Source organism: Plecotus auritus, assembly GCF_963455305.1.
Source record: "Plecotus auritus genome assembly, chromosome: 1".
Classification (NCBI taxonomy): Eukaryota; Metazoa; Chordata; class Mammalia; order Chiroptera; family Vespertilionidae; genus Plecotus; species Plecotus auritus.
Window position 1 is genome coordinate 100,942,183 of NC_137770.1, and position 26,077 is coordinate 100,968,259.

Below are 26,077 nucleotides of genomic sequence, written 5' to 3' on the forward strand. Positions count from 1 at the left end.
AGATCTTACCTTTGGTGCCCATCACCTGGTGCCTGGGATGGGCCCTCCAGAGACAGGAAGGTGAGTGTGGAAGTGAACGAGGGAAGGCAGGAGGGGAAACTGGACCTTTCTTTCTTGTCCTGGGTATTAAGGAGTCTGTGCCAGGCCCTTGGGTTATCAAGAGCAAAATACATCCTTTGAAGAACAGAGATATCTTGACTTACGGAACTCTCTGTGTTTACTTTTTCTTTGTAATATCTTAGCCTTTGGTATGCTCAGAAGTGCCACAGGTAACCGAAGGTGGTCGTGTTCCTCAGCACGAGACAGTGGCCGCGGGTTCCTCGTTGGCCTGCTGGGAGGCTTTGCTTGGGCTCCCTCCCTTTAGTGGGGTCTTCTCTTGCAACTAGTTTTGGAGAACGGGGCTTGTCTTCAATAAAAGAGTCAGACTTCCTAATCATGTGGAGTGAACTTTTACTGCATCCCTTCTTTTGTAGACTTCATTTGCTACCTTACATAAACATCCCAACTTTTCAAATACATAGTTGGTCTTTCTTTCGTCATCTTGGGCTCTTCTCTCTACCTCTTGGAGTCCCTGAAGATGGCACCCACCAGGGGGGTCCAGGTTCCCTGGCCCCATCCCACCACCTACCCTCCCATGGAAATACGAACCTAGAGGGTGGCTTTCTCAAATGGAGACCAGTCTCTCTAGCCTCAAGGAGGCCTCTAGCTCTGAGAACAGCTCTCAGGGGGCTGAGAGTCTAGTGCAGTGGTCAGCAAACTCATTAGTCAACAGAACCAAATTTCAACAGTACACGATTGAAATTTCTTTTGAGAGCCAAATTTTTTAAACTTAAACTTCTTCTAACGCCACTTCTTCAAACAGACTCACCCAGGCCGTGGTATTTTGTGGAAGAGCCACATTCAAGGGGCCAAAGAGCCGCATGTGGCTCGCGAGCCGCAGTTTGCCGACCACGGGTCTAGTGGAAAGACAGCACTCTGCCACAAGAGGGCAGAAAGGGAGCCCCGGGTCCTGCTGCAGCCCCTGCAAAGCGCAGCATCGGGTAACTCGGGCAGGACCAGGCTTCAGGAGGACGTGTCAAGGCCAGAGTGCTCCGGTCATGCAACTGCCACATGTTCACATGTGCAGTTAACGCCATTGCGTTCAAAACTATTTGAGCATTTCATAAAGGATTTAAAATGCTTACAAACAAAAGCAAACCTTTCTTGCTAAAAGTCAACCATCAGGATTCTCTGCACCTCTCTGGGGGCTGAGCCCCTCCTTACCTGTTGGGGTAACAGTGAGTTGAGAACTTAAACTTTAAGCAGGACAACATCCAAGCACCTCTGCTGTGGTGACACGAATGTTCCTCTTCAGAGGGATAAAACTATGTGTTTTAACTCCCTGACTTCACTGAAGTGGGAACACAGCTTTGAGAACCACATATGGCAGACAACTGTTGGTGGAATGCTGAGTTCACAAGGATGCCTCCTTTCTGGGCCCAGCTCCTGAAATATCAACATGGTCTCCAAGATCCATAGTTATTCCATGTGAGTCTGACCATATCTACCCAATCCAAGGATAACTCTTGACCCAAGAAAGGTCTATGCTGTTCTAGGAATATGAACCTTGAAAATGGAGGGAAGGAGGGAGGGAGGGAGGGAGAGAGGAAGGGGAATGAAAGAAGTGAAACTTGAGGGTGAAAGAGAAAGTTATGAGAAGGGGAAAACTTAATGTTGAGTTACACTAATGGTTACACCCTAGAAAGAAGATCACAAATTCCTAAGATGATATTCCAGGAACAGACAAGATTGCCTCTCCAGGAATATCTTAGTTGCTCATTTTCCCCTTTGATTAGCTAAGATAAACCAGTATTCTCCCAATAAACATTTTTTGCTTAAATTAACTGGATTCTTTTTTTTTTTAAAGCTAATACAGCAATGCTATAGGTATATGATGGACTGCTACTACTAAAAATTGTAGAACAATTTTACAGATATTTAAAATATTTCTCAAAATGTTGTGAAAAACTTCATATAGGTGTGTTGGGGAAAGCCCACAGTGGGCCTTCCATGAGTGCTGGAGTCCATGAGTGCTCATGTTCTGAAGCACTACATCCAAGACACCACTTGTCAGAGCAATGGACTGGCAGAACCCCTCAAGTCAAAAGGCTGAAAGAAGTGGATGATGTTGGTGGTCCTCCTGCCACAACTGCCCTTTAATGAAAACCTGTGCCAGCCTGGCTCAGAGCACTCGGCTCACTGAGGAGGAGACGTCCTTTTGAGCAGGACAGAGGCTGTCCCCTGAAGCCTCCAATCGGCTTCAGAATGACCCAGAGGGCAGGTCACTAAAGACCAGTGGTCCACGCTGGCCTCCAGGGTCCTCGCAGGCTCTGCACTTGGTCACCACATTTGAGAAACAACTGTAGAAATTGTTTCTCCTGAAAATTGTGCCTGCATGCTGTCAGCTGTTGCCATCATAATGTTCTGGTTACTCTAAATCAGGTTAGTACAGTTATATTCATGCAGTCCTTGAAAAGATAAAAACTCAAAGGGGAAATGCTACCTGAATGAAAAATCCCAAACCATGGAGTGTGTTAGACATACAGAGATACTCTAATTCATTCCATTGTTGACAATGTCAGATAAAATCTTAGGGTCCAGATAAAATTGAGAACAACACCTTCTTTGCTATTAATTTTCAAACGTATCTGATTGGAAATGGGATAAGCTATTTTAACAATAGCAATTATCAAACTACTAGAGTTCCGGTGCCCAGCCTGTGCCCTCTCACAGTCCAGGACCCCTTGGGAGATGTCCACCTGCTGGATTAGGCCCAAGCCTAAGCCAGTAGTCAGACATCCCTCTCGCAATCCAGGATCCCTTGCTCCTTACCACCCCCCCCCCCCCCCCCGCCCCCTGCCCGCCTGCTCACTCCTTACCGCTAGGCTTGCTGCTCCTTAGCACTGTTCCTTAGCACTCCCGCCACCTCTGCTGCGCTCCCCAGCTGTGAGTTGGCTTCTGGCTAAGCAGCCGCTTCCCCTATGGGAGCGCACCAACCACCAGGGGGCAGCACCTGCATTAAGCGTCTGCCCCTGGCAGTCAGTGTGCATCATAGTGACTGGTCGTTCCAGTCGTTCTGCCGTAAAGGTCGCTTAGGCTTTTATTATATAGGATGCTTGCCAGAACAATTTATCTTATATTACATGTGAAGGAAAAAGCAACTCATATAATTAGAGACATCAAATTAAAGAGCCATTGAAAAATAAGCCCCTCCATTCTAGGTAGAGCTATAATTGTATGGACTATATGTTCTAACCTCTCCAGACAAGATACTACAATCATTTGTTCCAATATTAGATAATCTTCCCCTGACAAGAAATTGTTTTTCTCCTACTTAAATTTCAGCTATGACTTCTGTAGGAGTTCAGAACATGGCACCCCCAAATATGACACTCTAGCATACTGAATACTTTGAATTAAAGATATATGAAATATTTCGAGTTAAAAACAGCAAAGACAAGAAAAACACTCTAACCTTCTCTCCTTTACTTAAAAGCAGGAGTTGAAATTCCCATGTGAAAGATGTCCTCCCGATACCAGAAAGAAAATAGCATTTTTATCATCAAGACAAGAAGGTGTGATCAAGAGAATTCTACACAAACAGACCTGTTACCTCTCTTTGTTCAACCTAACACAAAAGCAAGTACATTTCACTATTTCTTTGGGTCTTCATTACTTATCACATAAAACTTATATTAGCTAAATTTGTATGCTTGTCTTCTGTTGATCTGCCTTACATCAATTTACTTCTCAGGACCAGCTCAAACGAATCCTAAGAGGGTAAAAGTAAAAGTTAGCCTCCTTCCACTGCTGTGTCCTCAAGCCCACATCCTGATCCTCACCCACCCAATTACAAGTGGTGAGCTGTGGTTGTTTAATTTCTCTGGGACTCATTATCTTCCCCATAAAATAAAAGAGAGGGGTCATTATGTCTTCATGATATGATTCTATATCTTCATGAACTTAAAAGGAAAAAACACCATGGCCCCACAGACTGCTGGCCACTCAAATATAATAATAAATATATGTTAACAAATGCCAGTGGTCAAATTTCTCCAGGTAAAATAACACCAGTCACTCTGGCTCTCCTCCCAGAACCTAATTTCCAACCTGTGGCCATCCTGTGGCTCCCGTGGAACCTTCCCAGGCACTATCCCATCATTCTCAGGCTGGCACCTGACAACAGCACACGGGGTTCCATGATTCGCTGGCTGGTGGAATTCTGGTGGGTCTTAAGTGATACATTTAATTATGACCTACATTCTATTTTTCACGTATAAAGTGAAACCTGAACTGGTTAACAAGCCCAGTTTGAACAGTAAGGCTTCTGCATACAAAGTACAACTCCCACTGACATGTGAAACAGTGTTCTCAGAGGAGTTCATCTGTAGCTAATTCAACACTTTCAGAGTCACACCAAATACCGGGGCCTGGGAGACAAGCTGCCAGCCCCAGCAGGGTCCAAGTCTTTCATTGTTTAAATGTATATTTTAGTTTAGCCTGGATTTCCAATTTGGAAATGTCTGTTAAATTACTTACAGATCATGTTGACAAGAAAACTGTAGCCATAAGAGTTATATAGAGACGAGAGGTCTGGCTCGCACAACCAAGTTTGGATGACTAAACCTTCAAGATACCCCTCCCTGGGGAATCCTGGCTTTGCCCAAAGACCCCATGAGGTTTCACAGGGCAATCTTTGTCTCCTCAGAAGAGATGGATTCCCTGAATTTTCTGCTCAGGGAGAAAAGGTCCAAAAAGACACAGCGAAAGAGCTCAGAGAAGGCACCTTTGGAATGACTCTTCCAGAGCAAGGGGACAAGGAAGGTTTTAGGCCCCTTTGAAACTCAAAGTCATTCCCTGTACTTCTGACTTATGTTGGTGGGAACTATAGGAATGCATCTGAAGAACAGGACCCAGTCACTGCCTTAAGGAGTATAAATAATGACAAAGGGGGAGGCAGGCCAGGGTGGCATGATGACGATAGCAATTTAGAGAATAAAGAGAGATTATGGCTGGACTGGTCAGGAAAGGCTTTAGGCTTGAGTAACTAGATATGGCCTTGAAAGATGGATATTATTTTTGACAAGTAGAGAGAGAAAAAGGTGAAGGGGACTATAAAACTAACAAAATGAAGAGATGGACATGGGGAGCAGGGTATATTGAGAGAGCAGACAAGAGTTCTTGTTTGCTCCAATGTGAAGCGTTGGACGTGTCATGAAAAACATAACAAGAAACAGAATGACACCTCATATGGAGGTTTTGAATGTGAACTAAATGGTTTGACCAGTAGAGAGCCATTCTTTAATTGAGAGAGTGAGTTGACCAAAGGGCACTGTAAGGTTAGTTGGTGTTAGCGACACAGCATAGGTTAAAAGAGGTAGAGCGTGAAGTCTGCTGCAACTGTCCAGGTGTAAGGCAACGAGGGCCCAGCACAGGAATGCACAGAAGAAGAGAAAGATACTATACACAGACCCAGGAAAGGAGTGCTTTGGCTTCTCTCATCTTCTTCAGCCACAATGTCGTGCCCTGTTCATACCATGTTCTTCCTCCACCTTCCAAGAACTCCTCACTCTACCACACCCACCTAACCATCTTATGTTGTTCACAAGATAGTGCCCCAGTGAAAGTCCACTTCCAAGGGTTGGTGCCCCCTTCCTGGTTCCCAGAGCATCCAGCACTTATTGAAGGACTATGGTCTTCTGGTCTCAACCAATGGAAGGCCCATGTCTCATCCGTCTTTGTATCCCCCAAATGCACACTGTGCATATACCTAACAGAAACACAACCGTCAATAGTGTGGTGGTTTGAATTCTGACCTTTAGAGTTGGACCTAACTGGTTCAAATCCAGTCTTAGCCACTTACCACCTGGGTGGTCTTGGGGAAGTTGCCTAATCTGTGTGACATTTCGGGTTTTCATCTGTTAAATGCAGGTGATCACAATACCTTCCTCAGAGTAGCTGTGAGGATATAAGATAATGAACATACAGGAACTGGCAATAGGAGTTGCTCAGTCAGTACTGACTAATACTGCTATTAGCTTCCAATAACGACTGTTAAATGGATGGAGAGATGCGTGAACAGGTGGACAGATGGAGATTCCATCTTTCTTTCCATCAAAGGGAAGCTATACTCTGAAAAGGCTATGATGTCTGGCAACCCAAAATTAACTGATGATATTTGAGGAAACAGCATTAGTACCATGGTTGGGCAGAAGCCATTTGTTCAGTGAGTCTATGAGGAAGTACAGCCGTAGATATAGAAACACTATTTAAAGAAGTTTAGTAATGAAAGAAGGCAAGAGGGAGAAAAGAAGGGAAGAAAAAGGAAGGAAGGAAGGAAGGAAGGAAGGAAGGAAGGAAGGAAGGAAGGAAGGAAGGAAGGAAGGAAGGAAGGGGAAAAGAAGGGCATTCTGAAATCATCAAAATCTATGGGGTGAAAATCACTGTTCTAGAAGTTGAAAACTTCACAGGATGACTCCTCCCACTATATATACTGCCTATAATATTAAGTGTTTGCTTCGTTCGGTTCTTCTTAAAAATCAGGCTATAATTATGACCTACCAGTATTTTGTCCTAATGTGTGCAATGCATCTAGACCAGCCTTGGGCAAACTACGGCCCGCGGGCCGGATCCAGCTGTTCTATCCGGTTCTCTTGCTCTCCCCTCCGCTCCTTTACTTTGAATTTATATTAGTTTACACAAACGCTCCATCCATGCTTTTGTTCCGGCCCTCCGGTCCAGTTTAAGAACCCATTGTGGCCCTCGAGTCAAAAAGTTGGCCCACCCCTGATCTAGACACTGCTAACCACAATACACCATCGCAATGTTCAGCCTCTCATCTGTGTCCATGTAAATCAGCCTTGCATAGTGGGAAAAACTATCCATTTCCATCATGCCCTCACTCTTCTACCTCACCTGCAGACATCACTAACTGCAACAAGTACTGTACCGTCTTCTATTTCAGTGCTAGGCCTGGGGCCTGATTGTCTTCAGGCCCAGCCTCATTTCTCTCAGGCCTCTGGTCATATTAATTAATTCTGTCATTAGATATCCTGTTGGAGGAATGAAAGATATCCACATGTGTGGCACGGTGTCCTACCATGTTCTTCACTGCTCTATTTCTTAGCCACTTACTCTCCCGTCACTCAGACGTGAAATCTTACTTTCCTCACTTCTTACCTCCCAGAACTTGCAGAGTTTCATTGAGTCTTCTTCCTTAGGGTCCTAAGGAGGCCCACAGGTGGTTTAGAGCCCCTCCCCTCTGGCCAGGAATTTCACAATCAGGTGGTCTCTCAGTGTCTATTCTGATTGGTTCTAATCCACCTTCCCCTTGCATCCACCCCAGCAGTCATCCTTCATCTTCCCAACATTCCTTCCCAACACCCCACCATACAACATTCTTCACCCAGCTGCCTCGCAGATGAAGTGCAAGCCCCTTAGCCTCACAGGTAAGCTTTGTGCTCTGACGCATCTTCCCAGCTCCTTCTCACTCACATCTTCTCAAACATTCCAGCCAGGCCAAATGCAGCCCCCACTTCTCATCTATTTCTGTCTATAATTATTCAAGCTGTTCCATCCATGGAGATATTTCCCCTTCCCCCTGCCTCCATCCCAGAAAAGCCTACCTATCCCTCCTTCAAGGTCACTCCAATGCCACCTTCTTCTGACTCACCCAGTGGCAAGGTTTGGCTCCTCTACTGAACCTCTCTGCCAAGCATCTGCATCTTCCTAAAGATGCGCAGGCCACTCTTATGCACACTTGTTGGGTGTTCTGGGAAGGCTCCCTGCCCAGTGACAAGCTCCTTAAAGTGTGAACAGGGTTTTATTCATTTTGAAAGTGTGAATACAGTCATCAATAAGGTTCAAGAAATAAATGAATCTATTAATTCAGCTCAAAAGACTGCCAGTTTCTTTCCAGAAGGCAGTTTAGTCCTAGAAGCTTCAGAGCCATTAGTAAATATTGTCTTTTCATATTTAAAATTCTGAAGAAGCTGCAGACAGGAGAGGCAAACCTTAACCAGAATTATTTTAAACAATAGGTGTTTGTCTGAGGTATGCCTTTCACACATTTCCCACTGCAGTCTACATTTTAAAAGAGAGCATTACGTGTCCCATCCAAGAAGAAGTGACAACAACACTGGAAATGCTGGGCCAATTCCTTTCGGGATTTAACATATTATATTGAAACTGTTTTTTTTAAGTTTTTAGTTTTTAGTGCCAATTTCCATCTTTGAAATGCGTACAAATTGGCCACTCTCAAAAAACTTTTTGTTAGTAATCATGTACTTCTGGTTTTTTTTTTTAATACTTGAATATTCTATTCACTCAGAAAATAAAGTATTCTGATTTTTTAAGAGGGAAGGGAATACATATTATGTTCCTCATTCTTTCTTCCTGTGAAGCTGGTATAATTCAACTCAACAAAAACATCTGAAGCTCCTACTATGTAGCAGGGACTTAGCCAGGCACTAGAAATACCCTGGGAGCTCAGCTATAATCCCTCTCTTCCAGGAGCTTTCAATGCAGTGGGAAAGGGAGCAAGTGTGACAAGGGAGGAAAACGCCACATGCTGCTGGAGCACAGAAGAGGCAGTTAAACCAGCTTGGTTTCCAAAGGGAAGTTTCTTAGAACAGTGCTTCTCAGGGGGCAGGTGCACACGCGAGTCACCTGGAGTGATTTGCATATCCTGATTCAGAGGGCGGGGCCGAGAGTCTACATGTCTAACATGCTCCTTGGAGATGCTGATGCTGCTAGTCTGAGGACCACACTCTGAGCAACAAAGGGCTCCGAAGACTGGACCCCAACAGAGAACAGACCAATGCAGGGGAAGTGCGCTCAGGCTCAGGAGGCATGAACACAGCCAGAGGAAGACCACAGCAACCACTCCTTTCCTGGCGTATCTTAAAGACGGAGAGAATAAATAAATAAAGGCTAGGAAAATATCAACAATATTGGAAGTAAGATGCATCCCTCTTAAGCAGATTTAAGAGCTCTCCAATTCAGAGTAATTAGAAAAAGACAAATCTAAATTATTTAGAAGTCTGAGCTTTAAAATATTTTTAAAGCGAGTTGACTTATTTCAAGTACTTACAGACTGTTGAACCTACAACAACCTGGATTACCACTACATCTATTTAGATGAAAAGGTAATTACTACTGACATTTAGCACACTGGTTTCAAGAACTTTAAAATATTCATTTTCCTGGTAAGTTTTCGAAGTACCTTCATTCCTGATTTTATTCTATCATATGCTCACTGTACATTTTCTCAGACGTAAGAAAAGATAAATTTCAACTCGATCTGAATCCTGAGTAAACCTAGTTCAAAATAACAGGATTTTATATGATAAATATATAGTAGTAGATTTTATCATTCAAAAAAAGATACAATGAAAAATCTAAATGATATATTGATATTACATGTTTTTTCATTTTATTTTTTTAATATATTTTATTGATTTTTTACAGAGAGGAAGGGAGATGGATAGAGAGTTAGAAACATCAATGAGAGAGAAACATTGATCAGCTGCCTCCTGCACACCCCCCACTGGGGATGTGCCCGCAACCAAGGTACATGCCCTTGACAGGGATCGAACCTGGGACCTTCAGTCCTCAAGCCGATGCTCTATCCACCGAGCCAAACCGGTTTCGGCTGTTATTTCATTTTAAAAATATGCTTTATGCAAGTGAATGCAGCTCATTACTGCAAAAGGAGATGTCCACACTAATTGAACTCTTGAGTATAGAGAATACAGGAGCCTGAAATACCATATGCTCTGAAAAGTCTCATTGCCATTTATTCACCTGATCCAGCAACAATACTGTGAATATCTCAGGCATAATTTTAGCATAAATAGTTTATTCAGAACGAAGTTTCACTCAGAAGTTTGTACTATGCTGCTTGACACTGGTCATTATAAAGAAAATAAGCACTCATTCAAAATTATTTTTTAATGAAGGATATTATCTTTTTGGGAAAGTTATATTGACTGGATAATAATAAACTTAATAATAACTTACTAAGGATTGTTCCCAAACTGCCTAAATGAGCTAGAGCATCCATGTCTGCATAATGAAATACTGTGACACTTAATTAAATTGTTAGGGGCAGAAATAGAATATTGCAGACTAGCTATTAATTATAAGAAATATTAATCATACTCTGTTAACCATGATTGTTTTGTTCTAATTAAAGAAAGCACATTCTAACCTGGCTGGGAGTTGTACACCAGGAACCTGGATGTGGCCCATCTTCCTCATAGGAGAGCTACCTATTATCATGGAAAGATTAACAACCTTATTGCCCAAACAATGGAGTCCACACCCGGCCCCCAGCGAACATTGCCTGAAATCTGTAACCATCATACCCATTTTTATTCCTTTTGCCTACTTTCCCATGCAATCTTTGTCCTACCCAATATAAGCAGCTGGCTTATTGGGGGGGAGGGGTGAGAGCAGATTTTCTTGTATAACTTGCTGCTTTCCCATACAGCCAGCATTATTGGAATAAATGCTCATATATGATTTAACCCTGTCTCTGCTTATCTGGCTCAAGTGGTGACAGGCAGCCCAGACCCATTGGTTGACTATCCTATCAAATAAAAGAGAAACATGCAAATTGACCATACCTCCGCTACGCCCACAAGCCACACCCACCAGCCAATCAGGAGCGAGTATGCAAATTAACCCAACAAAGAGGGAAGTGGCCACAGAGCTAGAGCAAGCAGGAGGCTTGGGTTGCCCCCAGCAATGGAGGAAGCCAAGCTTCCCACCTGTCCTGGCCTGCCCTGACCTCCGCTCAAGACCACAAAGTTTCAATTATAGAAGATAAATAAATCCCAATAAAGATGGTAGCAGCATGGAGCTGGAGCAAGCAGGAGGCTTGAGTTGCCCCCAGCGATGGAGGAAGCCAAGCTTCCCGCCGCCCTGGCCTGCCCTGGCCTCCACTCAAGGCTACAAAGTTTCGATTATAGAAGATAAATAAATCCCAGATACCTGCTTCCAGCTGGCCCTGGCCTATGCTTGGGTTGCCAGGAGGCATGGCCAGCCTGCAAACTACCACAGGCCCCTCGCCCTGGCCGCCCCACACCCCAAGGGAACCCCCACCCTGATCCAGGACACCCTTCAGGGCAAACCAGCCAGCCCCCACCCGTGCACCAGGCCTCTATCCTATCTAATAAAATAGTAATATGCAAATTGACTGTCACTCCAACACACAAGATGGCTGCCCCCATGTGGACACAAGATGGCCGCCACAAGATGGCCAGCAGGGGAGGGCAGTTGGGAGAAACCAGGCCTGCAAGAGAGGGCAGTTGGGGTGATCAAGCCGGCAGGGGAGGGCAGTTAGGGGTAACCAGGCTGGCAGAGGAGGGAAGTTGGGGGCAACCAGGCCTGCAGGGAAGGGCAGCTGGGGGGGACCCAGGCCTGCAGGGGAGAGTAGTTGGGGGGGACCAGTTCTGCAGGGGAGGGCAGTTAGAGGTGACCAGGCCTGTAGGGCAGTTAGGGGGGACCAGGCCTGCAGGAGAGGGCAGTTGGGGGCAATCGGGCTGGCAGGAGAGCAGTTAGGCATCAATCAGGCTGGCAGGGGAGTGATTAGGGGGTGATCAGGCTGGCAGGCAGAAGCAGTTAGGGGCAATCAGGAAGGCAGGCAGGCAAGTGGTTGGGAGCCAGCAGTCCTAGATTGTGAGAGGGGTCCCAGATTGGAGAGGGTGCAGGCTGGGCTGAGGGACACACACTCCCAGTGCACGAATTTCATGCACTGGGCTTCTAGTGTTTTATAAAATAAAAACAACTTGCCATATTTCTCCAGAAAATGATATCAATGAGCAACTTTTTACATGACATTAGCAACTTATTCATGATACAGTTGGATTAAATTTAGCTTGCTGACCTATTCCTACAATCTTCTACAAGTTTTTAAAAAATAAACAATGCAAGAAAAAAAAAGAAACTCACTCTGGGCCCAAGAACAAGTCAAAGTTTCAACCATCCTATTGACACTTTCAAAGAAAACCTGAGTAAAGGCAGGTGGGAAGTTTCCAGGTCCACCTACAATGTGCTGTGTTCTGAATCCAATGGAAAATGGGTCCTTTATGCAGTTTTACAAAAAGATGCACCCACAAATGAATTTACCCCCTAAGTTTTAATGTTATATGAGATGCCACTAACCCTAGACCTAAGACCTGAGGCACTATACTACATCTGGCCTCTGCATCCTTTGGGACCACCTTCCCAGTGGCTGTATCAAGTTACTTTGTCCTCGTGGGAGTCCTAGTAGGATTAAACAAATAAGCAAAGGAACACAACAACACCCCAGGCTTACAGTTAGGGAATTCAGGTTTGGATTCCCAAACCAACTTAACTTGACTCAGGGAAGCATTCATTTCAAAGAAATGGCCACATTATCCCTTTACTCCCCAGCAAGGAGACGCACTAGAAAGACTAATGCTTGAGTGAAAACTTCTTTCTGTAAGTTTACTTTCTGTGGCTTCTTGAACAGGTGGGTTTATTCTGCAAAGGGTACATATTCTGGGCAGTTGCCTCAGGATGGCCCAATGTCCCTCAAACCCACTCTGCTGTCCCAGGGAGTATGTGAGAAGGCAGCCCTCCCTTTGTTTCTAGAATATCCTGGGAAAGTGCAGAGAATCATACAGAGCCGAGGAGGAACAGGAGCAGCTCGGGGTCCAGCACACCTCCCTGGCCACAGCTGGGTACAGAGAGTGCACAATGTCTTCCTGGATTATATCCTCTCCCCAGAGTAGCACTTGCCCATATTTTCCAAATTATCTCACAGTCGGTAGCTGGCTTCTCCCTACTGCACCTCTGAGAAGTGGTACCTCCATTCTATTGCCAAGACACTGGCACAAGGACCAGCATCATCAAAGGCAGCTGAAATGGGAATAAGCACTCCCAGAGTTTGCCTTTAACATGGGCTCTGAGTGAGGCTGGCCTCTGAGCTCCTTTCCAGTGAAGCCAGAGAACTGGAGACACGATAGCAATCACAGCCCGCAGCAACACTACATCCGCAGGATGAAGGGGGAAAGAACAGCATATCTAATTGAAATCACCAGGGGAATTTCAGAAACCAGACTCGCTATCCCATCCTGGAATCTGGCCAAGCTACCAGGCAGAGTCTTTTCTCCCTGCCACACACGGAAGAGTAATTTTCTTGCATTCTCCTGAGGGAACTGTACATGAGAGCCAATCTGGTTATGTGGACAGAATCCTGAATTGGGAGGCCAGGAACCATGGTTCTGACTGCATGTCCGCCACAGTTAGTTCTGTGGCCCCGGGCCAGTCACTTAACCTCTCTGCACCTGTTTTTTCATCTGCAAGTCAAGAGAACTGGACCAAGATCCCTAAGCTCCTGGTCTAATGCTCTGTGACTCTAATGTTAGGGATGCAGACAGTAAGACAGACCAGAAGAGCAGAAGTTGTCATAGTTTTTTTTAATCAAGGAAAAAATTATTGACAACCCTGCAGCTACACTGGGTATTATCACTGGTTCTCTCACCACTGGGTGAAGGCCAGCCACCTCACTGCTGCTGGCACTATACACTCTGCCAGGAGGGCTTCCTTGGGCCCCAATAGGGCACCCTACAAGGAGGCAATACTTGTGTGACTGACTTCCAGGAAGTCTGACAAGATGTCCCTGGTACACATAATTATAATAATAAAAGCATAATATGCAAATCGACCGAACAACTGAACAGCAGAACGACCCTCCACACGACCACACTATGACACGCACTGGCGCCAGGCCAGCCAAGGCAGGTGCGATGCGATTGGTGGGGGGCCCCACCATCACCTCACAATCACCCCAAAGAGGGAGTCCCAGGGCACTGGCCGGTGGGGCAATCAATTGGGGAGTAAGGAGTTCCACGATCACCCCAAAGAGGGACGCCCAGGCTACCCAGCTGGCGCTGCTGTGGCGGGTGGGCAGGGCCTCCCTCTGTGGAGCCATCAATTGCGGACCCCCATGATCAATCCCCACATAGAGGGAGGCCCAAGCCACCCAGCCCATGGCCACAGAGGGAGGCCCAGGCCACCCAGCTGGTTGTGCTGTGGTGGGTGGGTGAATCAGATGAAAACTTAGGCAGGCTGGTTCTCAGGTCATCACCACTATTTTACACTGCCTCTCTAAGGGCATCATACAACAGACAATTAGGTTGAACTTTTATCATTAATGAGCACCCCAACATGCAGTGGGCTTTGCCTGCTTCAAGACTGTGTGGCTCTCTCTTAACAGGACAACATGGAGACGTCAGAGGAAACACATCATATAGAAAAGACAGGCCTGGCTCTGACATCCTGCTCTACCTGTTACTACTTACGTGGCCTTTGAAGATTTCTTACTTAAGTCACAGTTCCTCATCTGTAAAATATATATCCTATATAATAAAAGGCTAATATGCAAATCGACCGAACAGCAGAACGACTATGATGCGCACTGACCACCAGGGGGCAGAAGCTCAATGCAGGAGCTGCCCCCTGGTGGTCAGTGCATTCCCACAGGCAGAGCGCTGCTCAGCCAGAAGCCGGGCTCACGGCTGGCGAGCACAGCAGCAGTGGTGGGAGCCTCTCCTACCTCTGCTGGACTGCGAGAGTGCGCAGGCCGGGCTGAGGAAACCTTCCCCCTCCCCCCCCCAGTGCATGAATTTCGTGCACTGGGCCTCTAATATATATATATAAAACTCTAATATGCAAATAGACCAAACAACAGAACAACCGAACAACCAGTTGCTATGACATGCACTGACCACCAGGGGGAGCACGCAGAACATGGCAGGCGTCGGCCGCAGCGGGATGGTGAAGCAGGTGAGCAGGGGCGCCAGACCAAGGCGGGGCGCCAGTCGCTGTCATTGGGGCAAGCCTCTGGTGGTTACTAAAAATTCTTTGCTCCCGCACGCTGTGGTCCCGCCCAGCACTCACACCCACTGCCAGTGCCCAGTGCTGGCCCCAATTGCTCAGTGCTGTCAGCGGGTGCAAGCAGTGGCTGCCGGCCCCGATCACCCCTCAGGGCTTCTCCACCTCCCCCTGCTCCTGAGGGGTGATCGGGGCAGCAGCCACCGCTTGTACCTGCTGACGGCACCAGTCCCGCTCACATCCGCTGCTGCTGGCTCCAATCGCTCCACGCCATCAGTGGGTGCAAGTGGGGCCAATGCAGTCAGCATGTGGAAACAGCGGCAGCAGAAGTGGGGCTGCCGGCAGACTGGGGACCAAGGGCCGAGGTGGGAGGGGCCAGACAGTGGGACAGAGGATGGGCCAAGACCCACCCCTGTGCCCACCACAGCCTTGCAGCCTCCACTTCCTTTCAAGGTGCATAAATTTGTGCACTGGGCCCCTAGTGTGGAAAATAACATCCACTCCATAGCTTTACTGTGAAGATTAATAAAACAATGCTTGCAGAAGTCCCAGTGACAGTATCTGTACTTAAAATCTCAAAGGACAGATAAAAATCGCTGTAGGTTTCTGGTGACTAAGTTGGGACAAAAGACTAAATTATGATTTTAGCATTATATCTATCAATTTACCTAACTGACAGCTATTTCAGTTAATCTATTAATATCTACTGACATCTATCTCTTATTATTTGTTGGGAGCCATATGATTTTGGATTCCTATCATTGTCCTAAGATTGTCCAAAGTTCCAACAGTGTTTTGTAATGGAAGGGGAGGCTGGGCACCCTAACAGAAGGAGAACTCTCGGCAAGTGAGAAGCTCTCTGCCACCTCCCAGCTCCATCACTCACCTGAACAACACACTCTATGCCTCAGTTTCTCCTTCCAGAAAATGGAGACCAGTTTCTGTTCCTACCTCTCCCACAGAGAGAGTATGATGAGAGTGGCAATGACTAACATTTGCATAGCCCCTAACATGAACACTTTAAAGGTTTTTCATATGCCTTATCTTATTTATAAGGGTAATTAGCAGATTTTTGACAATGTGAGGACATATTTAGTAAATTAAGCAAAAAGAATTTTTGATCTTCATTGGAAAGATCTAAAAAAACTGAAATGTATTTAAAATATGTGTATGTGTATAATAATTGCACATATGTATGTGTGTATTTAGCAAATCAGTTCTGTAGCCTTCAAAGAATGAAAACACATCTATCATAAGACTGTATTTGTTTACAAATACATTTACATGTATTTGCATTCCCCAGTGATACCTACCACAGGTCTGAATCACATAGTCAACACAAATTCTAAAATATTCATGAAAGAAAAATTGCTAAAAATAAATCCCATTTATCAAATTCCATGCAACTACTATTTTAGAAATGATTCCTTTAATTGTATATTTCCTAAAAACTTCAGACCAGTTACCTAAGATTCTGACCTCAATTTTAAGCTGACTTTTGGGGGAGGGGGTGTCAGTTATACAGCTTTAAAACGGTAACTGTTTAAACCACCCAAATGATAACCCTGGACTTCCAGTTTGTAAAATAAAATTTATTCATCAAATTACATAGTTTAAACTAGATAATGAGTCATAAGTAAAATTTCACTGACAAGTTTATCTATCCATATAAATAATGCCAAAACCATGTAGAAATTAGAATTGGCACAATCTAAAGTTTAACAGAGAAGAAGCAGAAACATTTATATTTATCTATTTATTTTAAATATTTATTTCTTCTTCTGTATTTGCCAGCTTGGTTGATCTCAGGACTCCCTATACTTAATCTTTCATGTGTGATGCTCCAATCTAAGCTATTTCTGATTTTTTAGGAATATTAGGCTACAAGATAGATATAAGTTTTTGCTGGAATCATTTAAGTGAAATTTGTATAAATCATTAGCTAAGTATGTTTATAAAAGGGGAAAACATTTGCCAAGATACATTATTAGAGGAATTTAAACTACCAGCTAATCCACATGACAGCTGAACTCCCAAACACATAGGCAGATTAGGAGACAGAGAGATAGCACATGGAAATACTAGTAAGCATGCAAATAGCTGGCACTCATTCTAGAAGTGTGATGAAACACTGTTTCTTCAACTACCCTATCTACAGAGGCATATATATAGCATAAAAGGTGGCAGGAACAGCCAGACTAGACTCAAGTCCGCTCTGTTGCCATGGGAAAATCGTTGTCCCCTCACACATGCCTCCTCTTCTAGAACACCTCACACTGGCGATGGACACGCCGTCCCCTGGGTCCCAGAGAGAATAAGTCAGCATGGATTTCTTCTTTACGCTAACACCTCTTTGCTTAGTCAAAAGAGTGCCCAAGCACAGTGCTTCTCACCACCTTAGGACCGCTTGATCCCCTCGCCCACCCCTGGCACCCATCCTCACCATCATGCCTTCAGTGCAGTCAGGACTGGATTCAGGAAATCCACAGTCTCAGGAAGTAGACCTCGCACAGAGTCAGGAGGGACAGAGGGAAACTTGCTGCTATGGGGTCTCACCCAGGCAGGGACAATCGAGAGGGGAATCCTGACAGAGGGGGCATCTCAAACTGAGGCCGAGCCTGTTGAAGCAGGCCTGAGTCATCTGCTCAGGAATCAATTGTTCTTTTGGGGGGAACGAAACTGAAACATGGGGTGTGGGGGCAGGGAAGGGAACATGAGACAGCAAAACCACAAGGCAGGGGCTTATTAGAAAGGAGTTTGCATTCTATCAAGAAGGTGACTTTTTGCAATGAAGGTCAAGAGGGTCAACATCAGACATGCATTTACATTCTCATTTCTATCATGTTGTGGGAGGCAGGACTGACACAGGGAGACTTACCACAGATGCTCCAGAGGTTCATGGTCACCAGACAGATAAACCCACATGCCTACTCAGGATAATTTGAACATCCCCATTTGGTAGGAAGGGATGCCACCAAGTCTATTTTCCTCCCATTCCGGGAGTTCTGTAAGCAATGCCCAAGCAATTGATTAAACGAATAAAAATGCACTGATTCTGAGTCTCAAATCAAATAAAAAATATTCCTGGATTATCGGCTGAGAACAAAGCACCACATGGAGTCTCCTGGAAGCCCCCAGGGTAGCCTCTCTGGCTGTAAAGCTGGGCTGGCATCAGACCAACTTCCTTACATCCTGCACACTGTTAGGATGAAATAAACAGTACCACCGAACGGTGAGCTGAACAAAGTTGAGTTTACTGTCTGCCTGGAAGGGAAAGGCTCCTTACTTGGGAGTCACATCCATAGGGCCCCCAAAATTAGAGGTAGGGGGCTAATGAGGAGGAAGCACACCAAATAAGGAAGACTCTGAGGCCAGGTCTCCCGGAGGGCGTGTTGGCCCTTCTCTGTGATTTAAGGCTTTCACAGTAGAGCCTGGTTTGAACAGGTTCGCTTACATGCTCCACGTGTGGCAAGATTATGACTTTGATCACACACACAATGACAACAGTAACCGATCAGATAACTTACTGCATCTCTCAACCCTGTCTTACTTGAATTGCATGGGTTTTTTCTCAAAAGGAAGGAAACTTGTAGCAAGGGTTCTAGGACCATAAAATATGCCTCCCTATTTGTTATTTATGGCCTTTGATCATTACTCTTCACATTTCCTGCCTGTGTCCTTAATTCCAAAACTAGCTTTCAAGACAAAAGGTCTCTGTGTTAGAGCGCCATCTCCTAAGCAGGGCAGATAGCTCCTTCAAAAGCTGTATTGGTGCCTGAGAAACTCAAGTATCCGCTTTACCAGCTCAGCCCTTTTCAGTCATTGAAAAGTGGTTTTGTTCACCCTGAACTGATAAATTTCTATTGAAACGTATGTTTCTCTAACACACACAATAAACTGGCACTTGGCAGTGATTTCAACAAGTGAATGGGGCCAGGCTGCCATCAGAATAAAGCTGAGAGAGCTGAAGCAAGCCAGATTTAAATGAGTTCATCTACAGAGAAGTCTTTCTCTGAAGGCTGTTAATACAAAACGGCTGTCCTCTCGTTTGGGTGCGAAAGCTGCCTTCCCTCCAGCTGGTCTGCACTGAGAGAAGCACGTCTGGTCTAAGAACCAGAGAACCAAGTTACTACAGCAAGAAATGCTAGGCCTCCGGAGTCCTGCTCTCTCCTGGGTGAGGTGCTCGATTCATTCTCCCTCCAGAAGGCCCAGCCCCACCACACCTCCTGCCATCCATGCTGACTCTGGCCACACGCAACCCTGGGCTTTGGATTCAGTCACCTTTGGCAGCTCTGACCCCCTTCTGACAGTGGGCTCAGCACTTAGTCACGCTCACTAGATCAACCCCAGAACAGCCTCTGAGAGCCTTGACCCAGCCAGTGGCTGGTGCTGCTCCCTCTGATGGGATGGTGGGGTCCAACCAACCCCCTCTATGACGGGAAGTTCCCATCTAAAGGAAACATGTGTGGTGTGTTTGTGTGTCCATGTCTTCCCACACTCCTGGACACTGAAGAGCAGCTTCAGCCCTGGGAGGTGAGACCAGGGTTGTACAGAGCTATCCAGCACTGATGTGGCCACGTGTTAGAATCAGTGGGTGGGAGGTTTGCTTTGCAAAATTTCCTATCGGTCTAGGATGGGGCCTGGGCATCAGAATGTTCCAAAAAGCATCTCTGGTGGTTTTAATATGCAATTAGGGCTGATGTAGAGAGAAAGAGGCAGTGACCATCAGCTGAGGCTCCCGTGTGCCCAGATGGAGAGCACACAATTGAAAAGCAGGCCCCTTTCCTGAGTAAGATTATCTCTGCAGCCTACCAGGTGACCATAAGAACAGTGTGTTGAATTCGGGTGCTATGCTTCATGCAGACAGTGCCTCTTTAACTAGTCTGAGCCTCAGTTACCCCAACTATTGGGAAAACAGCTATTCTAGATTCATTCGTGTTACTTCTCTCATCTCCCATTCTCCAGCTTTACACATTGCCTTCTCTCTCCACCTCTCACTTAATGCACACACAAAAAAGCTATATATGTTGCCTTGAAACTTGATTTGGATAGTGTCTTCCCTCTAAGTAAATAATAGCACAGAAACGATAAGCTCTGTAACTTAACTAGGGAATATGACACCGATAATGTGACAGTCCCTAACGCATACCGTACTCCATTCCTGGGACCAGAGCTCACCATCCCACTGGGGAATGCTTGTGTGAAAATGCACAGCTCTTGCCCTTGAGTGCCAGCCAGGCAGCAGCTCTGTGCACACGGCACCTGCTCGCCAGATGCTGCCACTCTTGATTCCCTCTGAGCTGGGTTTAGTACCTGCTTATCAAGAAGATTCATTTTAGAACTATTTTAAGAAAAAGTATAAAGACCTCCTTAAGGGAGATATTAGCTACATTACTTTAACCCAGTGAAATACATAAATCTCTCATCCTGCAATAAATGCAGCACATAGGAGGGCAAGCAGTCTCTCAGATGGGCCTACTTGGATGAAAAATAGCATGGAAATATGCAAATGACCAGGGCATATGGCAGAATGTGCAACAAAGCAGGTCTCTGGAACCCTATTTATCCAATCAGAAACCTAGTAGTTATTCTAGAAGCCTACCTCCCATCAACTGCCTCCCCACTCCTTCCAAATCCCTAAGTCCTACAGATTCAATTTTGTGCACACATTCATATTTGTCTCTTCTATCCCAACTCATAGCTCCTATTTAAATGGCTGCTTCCCAGACTCCTCCAGTGACCTCCTAATTTCCCCCTCTGTATTGAGTCTTGCCCCCTCCTTTTATGTTCTGCCACAGCAATCTTTATGAAACAATCCTGATCACATTGCCCTCTCATTAAAACCTTTCACTGGCTCCCTACTGTCTACAGAATGACATTCAAGGTCCAAGTGGGGTATACAAACCCCACAGTCTCATCTCTCCAACCTCAGGTCTCCTGTGCCTCACCCTGAGCCCTCTGCTCCAGTCTGATGAGCTAGCTACTTGGAGTTCCCAGGACACCAGTCTGCCTCTCATCTCCTTACCTCTGTTTGGGCCGTTCCCTCTGATGTAATGTCCCTCTGCCTTTCTGCTCTCAGCAAAGTATTTTCATACCCCAAATTAAAAACTGAGCAGCCCTGCCCTTGAGCCCCTGATCAAACATCTCTCATAGCATCTACCTATCACACTTACTTAGTAGCAACTGTGAGTCCCTGGAGAGCAAGAATTGAATCTTATCTCTTAAACCTCAGTGCCTAGCACGGCTGCTGATGCACAGGAATGTAATAAGTATTGGTTAGAATGAATGTTTGAATGCCGGCATTCTAACAACTCAGATTCTTTACAGCTCAGATTCTTTGCTTTTGGCTGCTTACAATATGGAACTGCCTCTTATTCCATGTGTGAGTCATTTGTAGAGGCCAAAAAATTAAATAAATAAATCAGTCCAGGTGAGGTATCACCTTCTTATCCCTTCAGAAACAATGTATTTGTTCTGTATTCCTGAAAGAAGGTTCATGTTTCAAGATATTCCAAAAGCTGATAGTGTGAAACTATCCAAGTAAGTTACTGCCAGTCCCGGGCCCTCGCTGCTTCAAGCGCCGTCTCCCTGGCAGTGGTGATTATCTGAGTGAGGTACAGGGTGGAGACACTGATTAAAGCAGAATGACAGTGGCATAAACCAACATAACGTCTGAAGTCTACCTCCACATCCCCTGCCCATGTAGATGAAAAATAACCCTGGGAATGAATACTGACTTCCCTGGATGTGTGGCTTCTACACCAATGAAGGAGACACATAAAAATAAAGCAGCATCCTTGATTCCACAGCAGGCAGCCCAGGTACCCAAAACAGAGCCTCTAGAAGGCTCTGGGCTTACCTAGAATTTCAATTAAAATGTCCAATATCTGCAACATGGCAGCAACTTAATACCTAGAAAATACCCTCTTCTCCAAGTGCTGCTTTCATATTGGAAAATGAGCAATTTAAATAAATGTTTCATTAACAGAGTGTTCTGCTTGATGCTAATGTTATTTGTTTTCCCCAATTCTATTCCATGGAGTCATTTCATGCAATCCTCCACAGGACAATATGAAACTCTTCCGGTCCCTAATAGACAATCCAGGAAACCTAGAAACCATCCAAACAACCAAAGAAACAAGTGAAAACCCTTAACTAAAGAGCTATTCAGACCCATCTGTTCCAGAACACACATCACACATGATACAGAACAGAACGAACTCTCCTAACCACCTCGGTGGCAGCAAAGGACCCTTCAAAGGGCACTGCTGCTCCCTGAGACAGAGGTGGAGGGTGGCTTATTCTGGAAGAATGTGTGGGTGTGACATGTTGTGTTAAGGCCCTACAAGGCTTGTTCCCGTTCTGTTTTGCCTATCTGGACAGGATTCTTGCTTGATGCTGGTTCCAAACCCCAAAAATTTCAAGGATATTTCTAACATCTTTTATTAATAGAAGTTATTTAAAATTGCATAGCACAGTGCTCAGATACACTCCAAACAGGCAAAAGCAAATAAGGGTTTGTTCCCTCAACCTTTGTGAGACACAGAACGGCTTGATTGTGATGGATAGAGACCACATTAGTGAAAGGTCACCTTTTGGGCGGGTCCATTCGCTTTGGGATGGTTCTGTGTGTGCCATTATACTAAAGGTGAGATCTTGATTTGGTTCTATTCCACACGGGGAGCAAAAGTGGAACTCAATGAAGAGGTGAAGCACTTCAACAGTAAACTGTATGGAACTTTCTGGTACCATGTGTGTGGCGGAAAGTGGAAGACCCATGAAAGAGTGTGGAAATAACACTGGTGGGGTTGGCATTCCAGGCTCTTCAAGGCACTGAACAAATTAATCTCTGAGCTTCGTCTCCTTATTATAAAATGAAGCGACAACAATAACAATGGTAACACTGGCAGCAGTGGTGGTGGCAGCTACCCTTGACTGAGCCCTTACTATGTAGCAGGTGCTATTGGAAGCACTTTACAAACACTTGTGAAGCACCATCTCACTTCATCCTGAACCACATGTAGGGAGATGTTATCAACTTCCTTTCACAGAGGAGGCTCAGAGCTCAGTAACTGGCCCAAGGTCACCTGCTAGAGTGAGTGTCAGGGTCTCAGCTCAAAACCAAGTCTATTTGACTGCTGTGATCTTAGGAAAAAACAGCCACCGCAAATGACTGCTGCAAATGATATAAGACATAGAATGTATAGTTGAAAATGTCCCTGAAAGAAAGCACTACGTCAGCCTCAGTTGTCACTGACAGAGCCCACCTCTCCCTGCAGCCAGGTCTGTCGCCCTCTTTGAACTCTGGGAGGCCAGCACCCACAGCCTCCTCCCTTCTTGAATTAGGGATAGATAATCCCAAGGCAGCCGGAGAAGAAGGCATGCCTCCTGGACTTACTTTCTGAGAACGGCTATCTCATTCTCTATGCTGCTTTCTTTGCCCTTCAGCGCCTTCTTAGGAATGCACTTCACCGCAAAGAGCTTTCCAGTTGCTTTCTCTTCGGCTAAAACCACTTCAGAAAATGCCCCGCTGTGAAGAAAGAGGGAGAAAAAGAGTGGTTTAGATTCAGGACTTAGGAGTTCCAAAGGCTCCTCTAATCCCACTGTCAAAGTTTGAGCAATAACATCGACGCAAATGACCACCAGCATTGCCATACTTTATTACCCAGCATCACTCCCGACCAAACTTCTTATGCAAAGAAGTACACACACAAATGTGCCCTCATGCAAAGGGACATGTGGATATCCACATGGGTTTGGCTGCCTCCCGGTTCCCCCTGCTACCCTGCAGAACGTCAAGTAGCAGTGACTTGGGAGCAAACAGAGAAGCTTCCAGCAAGAATCCTACAAAGAAAGATGGTGTCCATCTGAAGCTGTCGGCACCCCCACAACCAAGTAGACCAGAAGTCATACCAAAATTTCTAGATTCCTCTCAGGCCCTTCCATCCCAAGAAAATTTCAGAGCACTTCACAAACATTTAACAAATTCTTGCAGACAGGTAAGGATGTGATTAAAGTGTGAGTTAGTGCCACATGTGTTATCGCCTCGGGGTTAATTAATTGGTAGGGAGTGCCATGCAAGTCTTCAATAAGCATCTTGTTTCTTTATTAAATCAACCAACCAAAGACACAAATGATGCCCTGAGTGAGATAGTGTGCCACACCAGCACAGCCAAGGGTGAACTTGAGTGGGAGCGGTGAAGGATTGAGAAAAGACAGACAAGAGAATGAAAGCTGGGTCTCGGTAGAACGCTGTCCTCTCTGATGGAGAGCTAGCGACAGCGCCATGGACTACAAGCCGTGTCTTTATTTTATAGCACGAGGCAAAATAAGGGCGTGGTCAAGATGTTTACAACATTCTCGTGGGTTTTGATCCTACTCAATTACAAGCACCTGAGCTCTATCAAGCCCACATCACTCACGTGTTCAAACCATAGATTCAAGCTTACAACTACAGCTGTTAGCTATAATTGTGCTGGGGGGGCTCTGCCCTCCAAGCTGGGATTTGCTTGTGGCCATGAGAGGACTGTGCCCTCTCATTTGTCCAAGGCTTGAACCTGTCCAAACACTGTAGCCGCTCTCCACAAGATAGACTTGCCTGCCTGAAAATATAAATTTAACTCTGCAAGGGCAGAGCAACAAGTTGAAAACATGACCAAGACTTGAGGCCAGACAGCCCATTTCTCCGGAGAGGTCCCCTCTGGTCAGTGAATCCCAGAGCCAGTACCTCCCTGACTGCCTTGTCCCCCACCGCCACCCCTGTATTTGCCAGCAGGCAGTGCCTGGATGTTGCACGTAGGCTGGGGGGCAGAACATCCCAATGAGTCCTCCAGTGTTCACTCCAGCTCTCAGTAATGTGGACCTGTGCTCATGGGTCAAGGAAAACCACAAGCCTCTGAGTCATTCTGTATGCCTAGCCTTTCTTTTATATCCTCAGAGAGACAACAAACGCGGCTTCTACACAGTTATGATGAGGGACAACCCCTCCTACATCAAAAGAAACCACTGGAAGGACCAATGTCATCCCAACACCCATGCCTAGGGGGCCTTTGTTCTTCAGTCAACATCAAAGAGATGCCTAAGCAAGGAGAACGTACTTTTTTCTCCCTCTCCTTCCCCATCTGAAAGGATATGCATCTGTCAAAGGAAGATAAGCAAATATTTTTAAAACCCTTTCACTCCACTTAGTACAATTAACTGTTTGGAACAGCGTTCCTACTGGAACATTAACTCCCACGAGAGAAGTCCGTCCATCTTCAAGGTCTGTATCTAATTTCATAAACCTGAGGGGCAGAGGATAGGCATTCCACAACAGAACCAAGTGGAAAATGTCAGAACTGAGGCATTCCACCCAAATCCACAAATAATCGGCAAAATAGGATTCTCCCCTCACAGTACCGTATGCCTCATATGTAACCAGCCAGAAGAGCAATTATGAAATATAAATACATGAAAACCCACAACAGACTTATCACAGAGTGGTATATGGAATAGGACATTCCCAGTAACATTTAGTCACTGCCAACAACTTTTGCCCAGAAAGACCAATTCATACAATTTCAGGGACCTCCCCATCCTCCTCTGCAACCCAGGGGTTGTCCCTCTCCTGGCTTCTGTCTCAGGCACAGACCCAGATGGATTCATCTCAAAGTGAGTGTGGTTTCTAAGCTGGAAGAAACTGTAGACAACTGCATACATGCTCCCTCTTGCTATCCTCCAGGAGGCAAGACAAGAACTATGCTGGAGAAAAGAAAGATTAGTGATGACAGACCTAAAACCATGTGAGGATCCTAAAAATCATGGGCGAGGAATCCATGCATTCATTCTCAGTTTCCCTATTGGCTACTTGGGTCCCTGATGCTGCTGATACCATAATGGTTTCTCTCCTGAGTCTACTGGACTTACTACGTCCATTTTCCAAAATGTGGAGAAGCCCTTTAGTAGTGGCAACCAAGCTGCCAGAGCTCTGATGGACCACTGCTGGTAGACCCCACTCTGCATCCGCCCACGCTCTGCCTCTTCAAGATCTGTGTGAACAGTAATGTTAGCTAGGTGGTGAAATATTAATAAAGAAAGGTAGCAAAGGGAATTAGACATTATTAAGCATAATAAACTAGGAAGAATAAGCCTGTTTAATCAGGGAGCTATAGCTTGACACACTCCAGGGGATAGC

At 45.5% G+C, this 26,077-nt stretch overlaps 1 protein-coding gene across 2 annotated transcripts in view; it reads right to left on the bottom strand.

Annotated features, from left to right (window-relative positions):
* Positions 1-26,077, bottom strand: part of CAMK1D (calcium/calmodulin dependent protein kinase ID) — a 395,298-nt gene that overhangs the window by 214,062 nt on the left and 155,159 nt on the right. For both annotated transcript variants that reach the window (XM_080644055.1, XM_080644056.1), the window contains exon 2: positions 23,303-23,434. In XM_080644055.1, the coding sequence (XP_080500181.1) occupies positions 23,303-23,434 (132 nt within the window). The remainder of the gene's footprint in view (positions 1-23,302; positions 23,435-26,077) is intronic.